The sequence below is a fragment of the Callithrix jacchus genome, chromosome 12, assembly GCF_049354715.1.
Source record: "Callithrix jacchus isolate 240 chromosome 12, calJac240_pri, whole genome shotgun sequence".
NCBI lineage: Eukaryota > Metazoa > Chordata > Mammalia > Primates > Cebidae > Callithrix > Callithrix jacchus.
This window is the reverse complement of record NC_133513.1, coordinates 41,771,121-41,787,959: the sequence shown is the minus strand read 5'-3', so window position 1 is coordinate 41,787,959 and position 16,839 is coordinate 41,771,121. Positions and strand designations below refer to the sequence as shown.

General features: G+C 44.4%; 1 protein-coding gene and 2 pseudogenes across 2 annotated transcripts in view; 2 read left to right on the top strand and 1 right to left on the bottom strand.

The window, feature by feature from the left end:
* Nucleotides 1–2,661: 2,661 nt before the first annotated feature.
* Nucleotides 2,662–14,977, bottom strand: LOC144578642 (ribosome biogenesis protein BMS1 homolog). Its single transcript, XM_078345355.1, has 5 exons — nt 14,889–14,977; nt 14,114–14,188; nt 13,464–13,660; nt 5,707–10,214; nt 2,662–3,192 (listed from the first exon to the last, which is right to left on the bottom strand). Exons 4-5 carry the CDS (start codon nt 5,824–5,826, stop codon nt 2,992–2,994), a joined length of 321 nt encoding a protein of 106 aa, XP_078201481.1. The 5' UTR covers nt 5,827–10,214; nt 13,464–13,660; nt 14,114–14,188; nt 14,889–14,977; the 3' UTR covers nt 2,662–2,991.
* LOC144578800 (uncharacterized) lies at nt 14,134–15,907 on the top strand (annotated as a pseudogene).
* Nucleotides 15,134–16,839, top strand: part of LOC144578641 (wings apart-like protein homolog) — a 49,789-nt pseudogene continuing 48,083 nt past the window's right edge. The window contains exon 1 of the transcript XR_013524836.1: nt 15,134–16,800. The product of XR_013524836.1 is annotated as a wings apart-like protein homolog (transcript). The remainder of the gene's footprint in view (nt 16,801–16,839) is intronic.

Sequence of the window (16,839 nt, the reverse complement as noted above, 5' to 3'; positions counted from 1 at the left end):
TCGAGGTTCAATGTTTTCAAAACATATCCAGCACTTAAGGCTGCCTGTGCAGAGTAAAAAGATAGAAAAGTATAACGGAGAATAATTTTTACAATTTACAAAGTTTAATGCAATTGAGAAAGGTTTCTATAAAAACTGTTAAAATGTTTTAGAGGGCAAACGCTTACTTTGCATAGCAATGCTTCAGTTTCCTGAAATGGCCTCTCTTTCTTCCAAGCAAATTTGATGAAGCACTAAGCTCAGTGGCTCTGCTCCAAGTGCCAACAAGGTGAACAACCCAGTTTCTGCTCTCTTGGAACTCACATTCTGGTGGAATTTATTTTTGCAACATACTTGCTCATAATATCAAATGAGGAAGCCATTATATTGAAAAGTAATTCACACCCTCTCCAGTTCGGTCCTCATTTTGATACATGTCTTCCTATGAGAGGGATGCAAACTCGCAGCAAAAACTAGGCCTCACACAGCCACACGCCGCAAGACGTTCAGTCAACGATGGGCCACATATATGGCAGTAGTTCCAGGATATCGTGTTTTTGCTATGCCTTTTCCACGTTCAGATACATAAATGTTGACCACTGTGTTACAACTGCCTACAGTAGTCAGCAGTCATGCGCTGTCCAGGTTTGTAGCCTAGGAGCAATGGGCCATACCATAGAGCCCAGGTGCACCGTAGGCTGTACCGTCTAGCTTTGTGTGCCGCCCTAGGATGTTCACACAGTGACAAAACTGCCTGACGATACATTTCTCAGAACGTATCCCCATCCTTAACTGATGCATGACTGTATTTTACTAACCTGGCCAGCTGGGACCTTCACCAATAAAAACTCTATGTGTAAAATAATATTTATTGTTTCTTTCAGGTAGTAGAGATTCCTTAATTTTAGTTTTAAATAATCTTGATATTCAAACTTTTTACTTCTCTTGTTCTCCAAATATGATAAACCAAGATTGTTCATACTAGCAGGTATGGCTTCCACCTACGTATATTGTCTTTGGAAAAGACAGTTATCTGCAACTGTGCTAAAATATTTTATTTCCCCATTGCTAAAGGATTTCACTCTTGTGGCTAAAATATAAAGCTATACAATGATTAATACTTATTTGCAATGCTTCTCTTTGAACAAGTTGGCTTGTTGTATAAGACACTAGCTGATCACCTTGTAAGCTATTCATTGTAAAACATGGTATGACTTAGAGTGCCTTGTATGTTTTAGTCGAGTTATGGTTTTGCATTTTAAAATATATCAATTTTGCTGTATAAAAACTTAGTTTTAAATTATTTTTTAGTTTTTATGGGCTTACTATGTGTCATTCCCCAGGCCTATCAGCATACTAGATGATGAAATTCATAATAGCTCTTGAGGAATAGAGGAAGATTACACCCAGAGTTTCTTAGAAAGATCTGGGCATGTTCCAACTGTCACTTCCCAGGTGGACCCAGCCCTGACGGGATCCTCACATCTCCTTCCCTTCTTATAAGACACAAAGCTGAGCACCTGTCCGCTGACAGTTGTAGGTTCGTAGAAAGCCTCTTAGATGAGGCCAACTGCTCACAATCCTGCCAACCCTCTTTGGCCCCTACGATGCTGTAAAGGCAGTGCGGTACTCATATCAGCAGCACACATACTAAAACTGGAGAAACCCAGAGGTCAGCACGGGCCCCGTGCACAGATGACCCACATATTCATGAAGTGCTCCACATATGTGTATATATTTTCTGAAACAGGGTCTTGCCCTGTGGCCCAGGCTGGAGTGCAGTGGTGCTATCATGGCTCGCTGCAGCCTCAACCTACCAAGCAGCTGGAACTACAAGTGCACAGCACCACATCTGGCAAATTTTTGCATTTTTTTTGTAGAGATGAAGTTTTGTCATATTACCCAAGCTGGTCTCAAATTCCTGGGTTCAAGCGATCCTCCTGCCTCAGTGTCCCAAAGTGCTGGGATTATGGGCAGGAGTCACTGTGCCCAGCCGTGTTCCATATTTCTACACACACATGCACACATGGAGGAGTATGCACTGGGGAAAGTAAAGCTGGGGAAATGTGAATAAAATCAATGGGTTGTGTTGATGTCAATATCCTGATTTTGGTACGTGTGAAATGTTACCACTGAGAGAAACTGGGCAAAGTCTACAACTGTATGTGAACCTATGATCACATCCTACAGGATTTGATTGCCCATAACTATATCATCATATAATGATAAATACATAGATTGCCTATATAATAGTTTGACTACATCAATATCATGTTTAATCTTTAAAAAGGCAATATAGCTAGGCAGGTGTAATGTATGAAGATAATACGGGAAGCCTACCTCACTGATACACAGGATTTCCTTGGTATCTGCACCTGAGACAACGATCTTCTGGTCTAAAACTTTAAAAAAGTACTTATTGCTACCTCATCACTATACTAATGTGCAAAACATATGAAATAAGATAGGAAATGTCCACGAGGGCCAGTGATCAAAGGAGATAACAGCAAAACAAAAACAAAAACACTACACACTCTTCTCTAACATTTTACATGACAGCTGAGGGTTGCAGTGAGTATTTCCTTCCCTTCTGGAAGACTCCTCATGGAGGTGGTAGAATAAATAATTATCCACAAAGAATTATCAGGCATTCATCCCTAATGAAAACTACTAAGCCAAAACTAACAAAAAATATTTTAATGGCATTTTTGTAGCACAAAATAATTAAACTCAGGCAGGCTGAGGAAAGTAAGAGAACCCACACAACCACAGCTTACATCACTTTGAATCTCAACAGCCCCAGGGGCTGAGAATGCACCCAGGTCCCAGCAGCCCAGGCTTCGCTGTTCCTCCTCTCATAGGCACAGCTTGGGTAAAGACATCTGTTGGGCTCTTGCCTCCGACTTGTCATTCACAAGCATTCCAACTGTGATGTTTGAAACTGTCTACCTCCGCAGATCCAGGACAGTTCCTCAAGTCCAAAGGCTCACTGAAATTGCCCCTCAGCCCCCTTTAAACTGGACTTCTGATTTCTTCTTTCTTCTGCCCCTGAATGAGAAAAAGCTTCCTGAGGTCCATCTGCTGCTTCAGCTTCTCCTCCTCCTCCTTCTGCCTGGCTCTGAAGTGCTCTTTATTGTGCAGGTGCTGCTGCTCCTTGGCCTTCTTCACCTTCTGACTGTGCACCGTACTCAGAGCATCCAGCAGCATGAGGATCTGACAAGGATAAAAGCCGATGAGCATCAAAATGCTCTCTCAGCCACCGCACACTGGCATCCTAAGCACTAAGATTAGAGGCAAAGGCGATCCGAATGAATATTAACTGCACGAAAATGCATCTTGCGCTAGGAATTCATTGTTGGCATGGAGACACAGGCGTGATTGCATTTTACCTTTAACACTGCTGTTCATCATTCTGTGGACACTGTGTTCAGTTAACCAAAACAGAGGTGTTCCCCAGCCCTGTGCCTGTTATCCCCCATTCAAAAGCACGGGCAGAGCAGGACCAGGCAAAGGAAGGGGAATGGACTCTGGTTCTTCCTCAGACTTTGGTTTCAGTGCCCCGAAAACTGAGACTGCAGTAGAAACATGAAGCGTGCTGCTGAGAGTGTTTTCCTATCTAAAGGCAGCGTGCAGTGCGGCATGGGCGAAAGCACCTTCCTTTCATGAGGCTGGCATATAACGGCCGGTCTCTGCCTGTCCTTCAGCAGCCTGCCTGCCTTTGCTTGAGTCTTGGGCTTGTTCTTAAATGGCAGGGCCTTCTGCAAGGCTTTTAGGACGTGCAGTGAATTAATTTTTTTTCCCTCAGCATAGGCTGAACAAAAAATAAAAATAAAAATAATTGACATATTCAAATTATGATCAATATGCATTGAAAACTTCCGCATAAAATCTTCTGATTCGATTGACTTTTCTACAAAATCAGTAAGTAGAGTCCGCTGGCCCCTGAGAAATCAGGACTCAATCACCCGCCAAATATGAACCGCCTCAGTGGACACTCACAATTCTCAGTAAACAGAGGAACAGAGAGCTTATACTTACAACTCTCCACCAAAACCCCCGTGCCCATTTCTATGCTATGGAACTATGGGGTCTCAACACAGCAGATGAATAGACCCAAGGTGTCTTTAATGGAAATTTCAGGCCTTGCCTTTGGGCCACTGAGGTGGTTATTTCCCAGGCTAACAAAAATAATCTGGCTTTTTGTCTTGACTATCAACCACTCTGGATTTTTTTTTTTTTTTTTTTTTTTTTGAGGAGTCTTGCCCTGTCACCCAGGCTCGATGCAGTGGCACTATCTCAACTTACTGCAACCTTCACCTACCGAGTTCAAGTGACTTTCCTGTCTTAGCCTCCCAAGTAGCCGGGACTATAGACACACCCCACCATGTCCAGCTAATTTTTGTGTTTTCAGAAGAGATGGGCTTTCACCATGTTGGTCATGCTGGTCTCAAACTCCTGACCTCAGGTGATCCACACACCTTGGCCTCACAAAGTGCTGAGATTACAGGCACGAGCCACCGTGCCCGGCCCACTCTGGATTTAAGGACAGTTCTTCCTTCAATCAGCAGCCAAGGTACCTGATTCCTGATTCTAATTGAGAAGTATACCTTTATTTTATTTCTGATGGAAGGCTGGCTGAAAGAAGGGAGACTCAAACAACAGATGAAGGCAAAATACTCTGTATTGAATTTTCAAGTTAATCTTAAATTCTGTTTAATCGAGATGATCCCAATTCTTAACTGCCTTATAAATACTGTTAATAAATTGAAAGTTTTGCCCTAGGCTTTTATTAAAGCCAACTATATAGAAAAAGTTTCTCATGTCTTGAAATTTATTCTTAAAGATGTCATCCCCAATAATATCCCACGTTCTCTGTGTAGGAACCCAAACTGTTTTCAAATTCGAGAATTCAGAGAAATCCTACTTCTTGTAAAAGGGTAGAAGGAACAATGGGCACCACATCCTGAAGTGTATTTTTGTAAAAATTCATGTAAGATGGTTCAACATTTCATTAACTATTTTATATGAGAAGAAATGCCTGGGAGACTTCTGTTTCTAGAGAGTGGCAGACTGATGCCTTGAGCAACCCTCTTAGAAAATGGAATACTCCACATTAAAACAAAGATTTTCAAATGCATTGTTAAGCAGTGAAGAGAATAACGAATGTTCTAAGAGTCCAAAATCTAAATGAAGACGGAAGTCCAGACAGGCACTGAAAACTTAAAACAAACAAACAAGCCAAAAAATGAAGAAGCCAATTGTCAGCAAGCATGTGCAACAGCAGTAACTCTTAAAGCTGCTGGTGGTGGTGGAGGCCAAGCCACTGTGCTCCCAGAGCATGAGACAGAAACCTCAACACTGAAGCACAGCACAGGTGCCCGGAGCCTCCACCCCACCCAGGGATCCTCCAGCAGAAGCGTGTGTGCCCCTGCACACCCTCAAGACCCATATCCAGACCTTAGTGTTCAGAGCCATGGAACGACGGACAAAAATGGGAAATCATTTTACCCATCAGGGAATGAATGGTGGCTGAGTCATGTGATGGAACTCAACAATGATAATAAATGAATCTCTGTCATAGACAAGAACATGGATATGTCCTGTAATACTGAATCAAAGAAGCTACGCTATATAGAACGTGCCGTATTTTGTAAAAGTCAAAAGTAGGTAGAACAAATCTCCATCAGGAACTGGAAAAGTGGCTATTTGGGGACAGAATGGCAGTACCTGGGAGAGGACACAGGGCGAGGCTACTGCTTGGTCCAGGGCGTGGTAGCTTGGTGTGCCACACAGTTTGTCTAGCTGCACACTTAGGATTCGGGCACTCTTCTGTATGTACATTAACATTTCAATAAAAAGCTTATTAAAACATTCAAACTTTCATAAAAACCCACATTACTTCAACAGAAATTACCACATTAATGTTTTAAAAACACATGTATATGGTGGGGGGAAAATAGTTCAGAAGAGTACCCAGTGAAAAGTTTAAGAGTGAGTGATGTCAGCAAGGGGCCGACCAATAGCCGTTTGTGCTCATCCTCCAACAAAGACAGCTAAAGCAGCACACAATGAGATTTTGATGAAAGTCACTAAAGGAGAGCCCCAGAAGTACACCAAGGACTAGCAGAAATCCAGGAGAGCAAAGAAAACCAGCACGGTCACATAAAGGAGGGAAGGAAACATCTGGCCTCCACCACCCATTCCCCAGAGGGATCAGCCTGAAGCAAAGGGGATGTCTCCCTGCAGGGATAAGAAAGCAAGAGGGGCCCAGCAGCCCCAGTGACCCTGCACTCCCATCAGGGAAGGAACTAATGTGGTGCCCCAACCCCATGGCCAGCTGCGGCTGCACCGTGCCCTCCTGGACCTGGAACCACTTTGGGAGCATGTCCTGCCCAGGGTGGGCAGCGACTGCACCCTTCCGTCCTCAGGCTTTGTTGCCCTATATCACCCCCACCTACTGGCCAACCACCCTGAGCTGTTGTTACACTGTCTTAGGCCGTTTAGTGTGGCTGTAACAGAATACCTGACACCCGGTAACTTATTTTATAAAAAAGGTTTCTTTGGGTCATGCTGCTTGTGGCTGAAAAGTCCAAGATCAGGCAGCACATCTGATGAGGGTCTCATGCTGCTTCTTCTCCTGGGGAAAGAGGAAGGGAAAACAGGTGTATGCAAAGAGCTCACATGGCAAGAGAAGAAACATGAGAGTCTAGGAAGCTGAACTCACTCTGATAACAATCCGCTCCTGCTAACTGAGTTTGTCCCATGAAAAGGCATAATTCTATTCATAAAGGATCTGCCCCTGTGACCCAAATACCTCCCACTAGGCCCCACCTCCCACACCACCACATTTGGAATGAAATTTCAACATGAGTGCTGGTGAGAACAAACGACGTCCACATCACAGTGGGGCCACGCTGCTGTTCCTGACCTCTCCCAGCTGCCATTGTACCCTGCCCCTCAGGGCCTGAGCTGACTTGGTGCCCTGCTTTCCAGGGAATCAGTGCTTTGACCTCCGAAGAGCAGTCATACCCCCATAGCACAAGAGTTGAAGCACTGCCCGATTCACGGGGAATCAGTGTCTTGGCTGAGCTGAACAGCCACACCTGCCAGGGATGATCCAACATGGCACTCCCACATCCCAGGAAAATTGCATTGGCTGAACTGGGGTACCTTACCCTTCAGGACAAACAACTGTAGAACCCTGGGAACTGGACTAGCCCTGGAGAATCTGAGTTGCCCAGGTACCTGCCTCCCCAGGGAGAGAAGCAGTTGCTGTGCTGGTCCCTGTCCCCGAGAGCTCAAGCCATGACAGTGCTCCACCATTCTGGGGTCCCTGCTAATGCTGTGCCTGGCCTCACAGAGGCTGGGATGCTGCTGTGTCCCACCACTCCAGGGTCCAGAGTCACTACCCTGTTACTCCCATGTCCAGAGTCACTCCCATCCCCGAGGAGTTTACTTCTTAAAGTCTTCCTAAAAATAGAGTGAGAAATAATTCCAAACACATTGTACCAGGCCAGTATCACCTTAATACCGAAACCAAACCAAAACACACACACACGCGCACATACACACACACACACACAACTACAGGTCAGTTTTTCCAGTAAATTAAACACTGGTGCAAAAATTCTAAAAAAAAAATTTAGCAAATAGAATTCAACAACACATTAAAAAGTTTATACATCATGATTAAATGGGGTTTATCCTTGGCATGCAAGGTTGGTTTAACATATGCAAATCAATCAATGTGATGTATCACAAAAAAATGAAAGATAAAACCACATGGTTACCTCAATTGATGCAGAAAAAGCATTCAACAATGTTTGGCAACTTTTTTGATTAAAAACTTTTAATAGTTTATGTATAGAAGGAAAGTTCCTTGACATAATAAAGACCATTCATGAAAAACCCACAGCCTGCATCATAGTGAGTGGGGAACAACTGAAAGCTTTTCCACTAAGATTGAGTACAAGATAGGGATGCACAGCCTCATCACTTCTATTCAACATAGTACTAGCAAGAGCAATCAGATGAGAAAAAAAGGCAACTAAATTAAAGAAGTAAAATTATCTCTACTTTCAGATGACAAGATCCTTAATGTAAAAAACTCCAAAGATTCCACAATCGCTATGAGAACTACTAAATCAATTCACTCAAGCTACAAGGTATCAACTCAGCATACAAACATCAGTCAGATTTCTGTATAAATAACCAAGCTGGCAAAGAAATCAAGAAAGCAATCTCATTTACAATAGCATCAAAGAAAATCACAAACTTAGGAATAAATTTAACCACCAAGAAGGTGAAAGATGTGTAAACTTGAAAACCGTAAAACACTGATGAAAACATTTAGACGTAAACGAATGGAAAGAAATCCTATGTTTTTGGATCAGGAAAATTGATATTGTCAAAATGTTCACATTACCCAAAACAAATATACAGATTTAACACATTTCTTATCAAAGTTCTGATGACATTCTTCACAGAACAGAAAAAAACAATCCTGAATGGACGCGGTGGCTCACACCTGTAATCCCACCACTTTGGGAGGCTAAGTTGGTCAGATCACGAGGTTAGCAGTTGGAGACCAGCCTGGCCAACATAGTGAAATCCCATCTCTAGTAAAAGTACAAAAATTAGCCAGGCATGGTGGCACGTGCCTGTAGTCTCAGCTATTTGGGAGGCTGAAGCAGGGGAATTGCTTCAACCAGGGACACAGATGTTGCAGTGAGCTGTGATCATGCCACTGTACTCCAGCTTGGGCGACAGAATAAGACTTCATCTCAAAAAAAAAAAAAAAAAAAGAAAGAAAGAAGGAAAGAAAGAAAACAATCCTGAGACTCGTATGAAACCACAAAAATCACAAACAGTCAACAGATTACTGTGAAAGAAAAATTGGAGCCATCACACCTCCTGATTTAAAATTGTATTACAAAGATATAGTAATCAAAACAGTATAGTACTGGCACAAACACAAAACAAAACAAAAAAACAGATCAATGGGACAGAACAGAGACCTTTAAAATAAACTCAAACATATACTGCCAACTAATTTTTGACAAGGGCAAACAAGACAACACAATGGCAAAAAAGATAGTCTCTTCAAAAATAGTACTGGGAAAACTGGCTTTTCACATGCAAAAGAATACAATTGGACCTTGATCATGCACTGTACACAAAAATCAACTCAAAACAGATAAAGGACCCAAATAAGACCTGAAACCATAAAACTCCTAGAAGAGAACATAGGAGGAAAGCCTCTTGACTTTGGCCTTAGCAATAATTTTTTGGGTTTCACATGACAAGCCAGGCTACAAATGCAAACATAAACAAGGAGAACTGCATCAAACTTGAAAGCTTTTGCACAGCAAAGAAACAACCAACAAAATGAAAAGGGATCCTACAGACGGGAAGAAGTATTTGCAAACCACATATCTGATAAAGTGTTAATACCCAAAAATCGGTAAAGAACTCTTGCAACTTAACAGCAGACAAACAACCCGGTTGAAAAAATGGGCCAAACAGGAAATGATCAAGAGGAACTGGAGAGAGGTACAATAAAAGAATACAAACAGCAGACCTGTAAAATGAACGAGTGAGAGATCTAATGTACATCATGAGAGCTACAGTTAATAAAAACGCATTGTCTTTGGGATTTGTGTTAAATAAGCAGATTTTAACTGTTCCTGTCACACACCAAAATGTTACTCTGTGAGATGGTAGATACGTTAATTTGCTTCACTATAGTAACCAGTTTACTAACTATATGTATCCTTGAAGATCATGTGGTCAACCTCAAATATATTTATTTGATTACATTTAAAAAAAAACAATTTATTTTAAAGAAGAAAATTTGTCTTCAATCCAGAAAGAACCACTCTTACCATATTTTTGGTGTTTCATTCCAAAATATTCCATGAATATACAGCGGTTTAATCAAATTGAACATCAGACTTTATACTTGAACATTCAAAGCATGTAAGAAATTATAGAAAAGGGTCTGTGTGATTCCCTGTCTGCAGAGCATAGGCTGTATCTGCACCAATACAGACGCGACCGCTACTTTATACAGAGAGTCCTTGTTTGCCTTTAGTCTGATGCCGTGGATGAGCCTGAGTGGACCTGTGGTCTGCATTCCTGACCAGGTGTCTTACTCACCCACTGGTTTCAACAAAGATGTTACTGGGTTGAGGCTAGGGTGGAAACAGGATACCAAGTGCGCATGAAGATAATCTCTGAAAAGAGAGGGAATTTACTTTAGCATTCTCAAAAGAAGATTTAGATCCATATTGCAAAGAAACAAAGAACAAAACCTGCACTCCAAACCTCTCTACCTGGTTGCAAAGTATTTGAAGAGAAAGCTCCCTAAGAGAACCATTCTCACAGATCATAGAACTGTTACTGTGTGTGACCGGGAGCTGCAGACACAAGGCGAATGGGATCACTGCATATGACTGGGAAATCTAAGACGGGAGCTGCTCAGCTCTCTAGAGACATGACTCTAGCCTCTGGTCACACTGGCTGCAGTCAAGCAAAATGGTACCACCCTTCTCTGAACACTGCGCTAGACACTCACGTTCATCAGCAGTATATCCTTAAAGCCGGCCCGGAAAGCTCCTTCTGGAGCCCGGAGCACTTTCTTGATCTGCCCCCTTATCCCTCTGACAGTGTGAATCACAGCACCTTCAAATTCGTCCACTTCCAAGTCAGAATTAAACACTCACTACAGGTACTGCAAGATAAACACACACACACACACACACACACACACACACACACTCTTTATGCTTATCTGCTCACATACTTTATGCTTTACTTCCTACCTCAAACACACATTACTAGTTAAGGAACAAAAACAACTCACTGACAGGTGATAAAGTCATCAAATTGTATTTGCCCCTGAAAGTGGAATTACTGCCTCAAAAAAAAAAATTCTTTCATTTTTCCCAAAATAAGAATGTGGGTTCATGGGCATGCTCATCACTGCTGTCTGTGTGGAAGAGAAGATCGAAGAGGGATTTACTGGACTGAACTGGCCTGGGCAGCCTTTGCTGGCATCTCTCAGACTGGACTGCAGCCCAGATGCTTTACTCAGGTGCATGCACTTACAGCATGAAAACAGTAAGATAAACGCCGGTGGTATCACCACCTTACACTGCAAGAACATTTTATGGTCTTCCTAACTCCGTGTTTTTAATGGAAACATCCCCACCAAGGAAACTGTCAATACATGCTGCTCAAACCACCCTCCCCAAATACCGGAAACCAGGACATCCATTTCTCTGTACCCTTGCTAAGTTGTCTCCAAATGCTTTGTCTATTTTTCTACTGAATGGTTAGACAAACTTGTAATTATTTTCCCCTTCTTAACAAAAATCCAAAAGCTAGCAAACAAAATCCAGTGGATAAAATGACATACTTTGAATATGAGTTCTGTGGCAGTCTCACCTGGAAGTCATGAGTAACAGCCTCAATTCCTAAATAGCTCTGTTTTACTACTGGTTTTTTGAGCACATTTAAGTAACACAGAATATAAAGGAACAAACAGACAAAACATGAAGTTGATAAAAGATTTCAAATACCTTTCTAAAAACACGAAGTCCATATTTTAGTAGTATTTCTTTCATTTTCTCAAACAACATGGACATTTATAAGTATGAGACTATATATATATATATATGCCTTAATAAATGAAGCATTCTTGAAAATCTTATATGGAAAACTAGTTAGCTTTACTGTCTTCACAATTTTTATGAATTTGTCTAGATCAAGGACAACTCTTGTGGCTGCTATCCTGAAATCAGGCTAACAAGAAAGAACCCACAAATTTGGAAACAGGAATAATAGCAAGAGAAAAACTTCAAGTCCATGTGACACAATAAATTACCACAGTGAATTTTAGTTACAATTAGCTAAGAAAAACAGGAGAGGCCATCTGAACTTGCAACCCAGTGGTTTGAGAAAAGCAACCCAAAACTTAAAAATTGGTAAGCCAAACTAACAAGGGTGACATGAGGCTGGGTGCGGTGGCTCATGGCTGTAATTACAGCAGTTTTGGGGGGTCAGGGTGGGTGGATCACCTGAGGTCAGGAGTTTGAGACCAGCCTGGACAAAACATGGTGAAACCCTGTCTCTACCAAAAATGCAAAAATTAGCTGGGCATTGTGGCGCGCACCTGTAACCCCAGCTACTCCGGAGGCTGAGGCAGAAGAATCTCTTGAATCCAAGAAGTGGAGGTTGTGGTAAGCCAAGATTGTGCCACTGCACTCCAGCCTGGATGACAGAATAAGACTCTGTCAAAAAAAAAAAAAAAAAAGTGACTTGAGTACTTTCCTGAGAGTAATTTCAGAGGAATATAATTTCACTAGAATGATCTACTGGGAATGAAATGGAAAAGAAAAATGCAGTTGCAATGTTTAGGAAATTAAATTTAGACCTCCAGGGCAGAATTCATCTGCTTATTATTCTGCTTTCTTCTCTGTTAAATGGGATCAATAAACCTTCCCCTGCCTGACTGGTCAAATGAAAATGGAGTGAACAGACTGCTACCCCAGCGGGGCTGCAGGGAGCCTCCTGTCTAGCCGGTCTGTGACGGCTCCTCACAATCTCATACAGTGCTCAGCACATGGTGAGCACTGCTTAAGTACTTGCGTAGATAAATACATCCAAAAATGCACATGAATAGAAAATTAGACAATGTCTAATTTTCAGTACCATTATAATTCTTCCACCTCCCCTCCTCTACTCCCACACCCTGCTGAAAAGGATAGAGGAAGATTAAAAGCAAAGGGCAATTTACATTATAAAAATGAGGAATTTTCAACTTAAAGTCTCACGTACATAATAACCCACTTCCCACTTTCAGGATGTATTTCTCAAACCAATCTGTAAAAGAAATAATCCAAGATAGCTACCATTATGCCACTGACAGACTCTATTGCCAAGAAACCAGTTCTCTGTAGAGATTTAGGTCCTTAAAGGAAAAGGAAAAAAAAGAAATATAGCAAGCCGCATCCTTTAGATTCTCGTTTTGCATATTGGATCTGGACATTTACATTTGGATATAGATTTACCTATATACTCCAAACCACCTCCCCTCTGCCAGAGAAGAGAAAAATCTTAACGGTAAAATTTTCTGAAAGGAAAAGCACAAAGCTGTACCGATGCAGCCTGTAGGGTTGAATCTCGGTAACAAGCAGGTTATTGTCATCGTATTTTACCCCAAAAGGTTGCTCTGCAATGTATGTGCTGTGGCATGTACTTTAGAAGCCTTTGTCTTCCACCGTGGTCTTTGATGTAATAGAGCAAGGTGATCTGAAACCTCCTCCACCCTACAGAAAACATGACTGGATCTCGGGACTGGAGGATTTCGTTACACCAGCGATGTTTCTTCAGAGGCACATGAAGGGATGAGACGGTAAGATGACCGACAAAGGAAAATCCGCAGAGCGTCAGGCAACCAAGTACACAGCAAAGGGACCCACCTGCACGTACCCAACATTGGCCTCACTGTTGCACAAGCCACCAGGATAATGGGGTAATGGGGGTCAAAGTTCTGCGCAAATTCACAGGAACATTTTCAGTCTCAACGAGGACAAACATGCCAGGTCGAAAACCCTCATACTGAACTCTGGCTTCATCATCTTGATCTTCAAATTATATCCAATTCAGTTATACATGACTGGAAGAAAAAAAGCCCATATGTCATTATCTGTAATAAACAGAACATTAACATGAACAAATGAGCAATTGCTAAGTAAAGGAACTGTGGACAGAATTATGTGGGCTTTATCCAATTAAAAATAGCACACATTTGGCCAGGCACCATGGCTCACGCCTGTAATTCCAGCACTTTGGGAGGCCAAGGTGGGTGGATCACTTGAGGTCAGGAGTTTGAGAGCAGCCTGGCAACATGGTGAAACCCCGTCTCTACTAAAAATACAAGAATTGGCTGGGCGTGGTGGCGCATGCCTGTAGTCCCAGCTACTCGGAAGGCAGAGGTGAGAGAGTCTCTTGAACCCGGGAGACAGAGGTTGCAGTGAGCTGAGATTGTACCATTGCACTCCAGTCTGGCAACAGAGCAAGACTCCATCTCAAAAAAACAAAACAAAACAAAATCTACTACATAGTTTACCTCTACAGTCTCCTCAGAATATGTCCCAACTGTTTTCTTCTCTGCTGCTCCAACGGACAGCAAACGTTGACAACTCTGTGGATATCATCAAGAAACAAGAAAAGGCAGGGCCTGGGCTAAAAACATCAAAGAAAAGTACTAAAGCCAGTGAGATAAGGCTGACTTTTTTACTGGCTGCCCCAAGGCCAAGACATGCACCTTCATCATCTGTGGTGGTGCCTAGCAGTTTATGGAGGAGACATAAACAGTTCGGGGGCTGCCGGACTGGCTGCCACTCATCCTCAGGCAGGAAAGCCATCAAGAATGAGTCAGTGGTGGCTGGTGGTGGGGCCATTGAGATGGAGCTCTCCAAGTACCTGCGCCATTACTCAAGGACTATTCCGGGAAAACAGCAGCTGTTGATTGGGGTATATGCCAAGGTTTTGAAGATTACCCCACGCCAGCTGTGTGACAATGGCGGCTTTGATGCCACAAACATTCTCAACAAGCTGCGGGCTCGGCATGCCCAGGGGACACATGGTACGGGGTAGACATCAAGGAGGAGAGTGCTGACAACTTTGAGGCTTTCGTGTGGGAGCCAGCTGTGGTGCAGATCAATGCCCTGACAGCAGCCTCTGAGGCTGCGTGCCTGATCCTGTCTGTAGATGAACCCCGCTGGACAGCAGATGCTCCCTTAGCAGGGGCCGGGGCCGGGGCCCGGGCCGGGGGCCTTGGCCGCCCCCACTGAGAGGCACCTCACTCATCACATGACTGGCCGGCTGCTGGGTGCACTTACTCTCCTTGGCTGGGTCACGTGATTTTGCAATGCAGGGGTAGTAACTGGCCCCTCTCTTCTCACTGGAGTCTATTTACAGAAAATGTAAAACTTAGGGGGAAAAAAAGGCTCCCCCGCCTTGCGGGCCCGCCGGCCGGCCTGACACTGGCGCTTGGCGCGGGCTGGGCAAAGCCGCCGAGGGCTGGCTGGGGGGGGCGGGGAGGGGGGGAGGAGGGGCGGGAGGACGCGCGGGCGGCTCGGGGGCTGCTGGGCCGGCTGCCAGTGCTGCCCGTGGCGGCGGCCGCCGACTTGCCCACTGTGCCGGGGTAACCCGCGGGCCGCGGCCTCCGCGAGCTGGCCCAAGACTGGCTCTCCGGGCCCGCGCAGCTCAAGAGCCTCGAGTCGTACGTGCTGTGCTAGGATTCGCACACCCGCGGCGCGCTCTGGGTGGTGGAGCAGCTGCGACCAGAGAGGCTCCGCGGAGACCGCGACCGCCGCGCGTGCGACTTCCGCGAGGACGACTCGGTGCGCGCTACCACTGCGCCACCAACGCCGACTACCGCGGCCACTTGGCCGCCGCCGCCAGCCACCGCTGGAGCCAGGAGGCCACGGACTACGGTTCTACCTGAGCAACGTCGCGCCCCAGGTCCCCCACTTCCGCCAGAATGCCTAGAACGACCTGGAGAAACACAGCCGCGGCTTGACCCGCAGCTACCAGAACGTGTGTGTGTGTGCACAGGGCCACTCCTCCCGCCAGGACAGAGGCTGATGGGAAATCCTGTGTGAAGTACCAGGGCAGTGGCAAGAGCCACGTGGCAATGCCCACACACTTCTTCAAGGTGCTGATCTTGGAGGCAGCAGGCAGGCGAATCGAGTTCCGCTCCTACGTGATGCCCAACGCGCCTGTGGACGAGGCCACCCCACTGGATCGCTTCCTGGTGCCCCTCGAGAGCATTGACTGGGCCTCGGGGCTGCTGTTTGTGCCATGCATCCTGGCGCGGGCAGGCAGCCTCAAGGCCATCAGGGCAGGCAGCAAGTGAGGGCGGAGCCCAGCGAGACTGTGGGTGTATGCGGGCTGGGGAACATTGCAGGTTTTGATTCTTGGAGAGAAAGAAAAGAATTTTTTTTACCCCAGAAAAAGCGGATAGTTTAGGTCTGTGTTAGTAAATTTGGTTATTGACCAAATCAAGAATAATTATGTCTTACTTTGACTGGTTCTTTAGTGTCCTAAACTCTAGGTTAGGGCATAAAACGTCAGTACTAGGAAAGGTTGTAGAACCTACCTCCCTATTGTACACATGAGCTAACTGAGCACAGCCTAACTGGGATTGGGCAAGTGAGCCCTGCAGGGTACAGTATTTGAGGGCACTTGCTGGTAGGACCACGCATGTGCAGGGCCAGCCTGGAGAGTGAGGACTTACTTTGTGTCTTGGTGGGAGAAGTTTAGTACAATAAAGAACCAGTCAAAGTAAGACATAATCATTCTTGGTTTGGTCAGTCACCAAGTTCACTCTCTGAGTACTGGAGTTCTGTTCTCTGAGTATTTGAGACCCCTCAACTTGGTGTGAGCTCTGAGGCTGATGCCCACAAAGACAAAATGGTTGGCCAGCTCGGGTGGCTAGTTGGGACATAGGTAGGATTAATACAAGTTCTCCAATTGGAGTCTAGAATCTTGCCCCTACACTAGGCTTCCTCCACCTTTGCCATCGCTCCATAGAAATGTTCTGAAGGCAGAGTGGTCAGCCCCTTGCCTGGATAAGACCGTGAGCCCGTTTTGGTTACGGCATCATGACCACAAGAGCACAGTAAGACTTCATCTGCAGCAAGGTTATCACACTGTTCAAGTAGCGGGAAATGTTTACAAGTTGAATGCACAGGTCAACAAGGGAGAAGTTTTTCTTCATATCGAAGGTCAAGAAACAGCTTAAAAGTGGTAAGTAAAATATTATAAAAAGAGGCATTGCCAGCACAC

What these genes read in the sequence shown, in the direction of transcription:
- LOC144578642 (XM_078345355.1), bottom strand. Translation starts at nt 5,826, where the DNA reads ATGTTAATGTACATACAGAAGAGTGCCCGAATCCTAAGTGTGCAGCTA. An exon ending in CGCCCTGTGTCCTCTCCCAG is followed by an intron (nt 3,193 to 5,706) that starts GTACTGCCATTC and finishes TATCCTTGTCAG; the next exon opens with ATCCTCATGCTGCTGGATGC.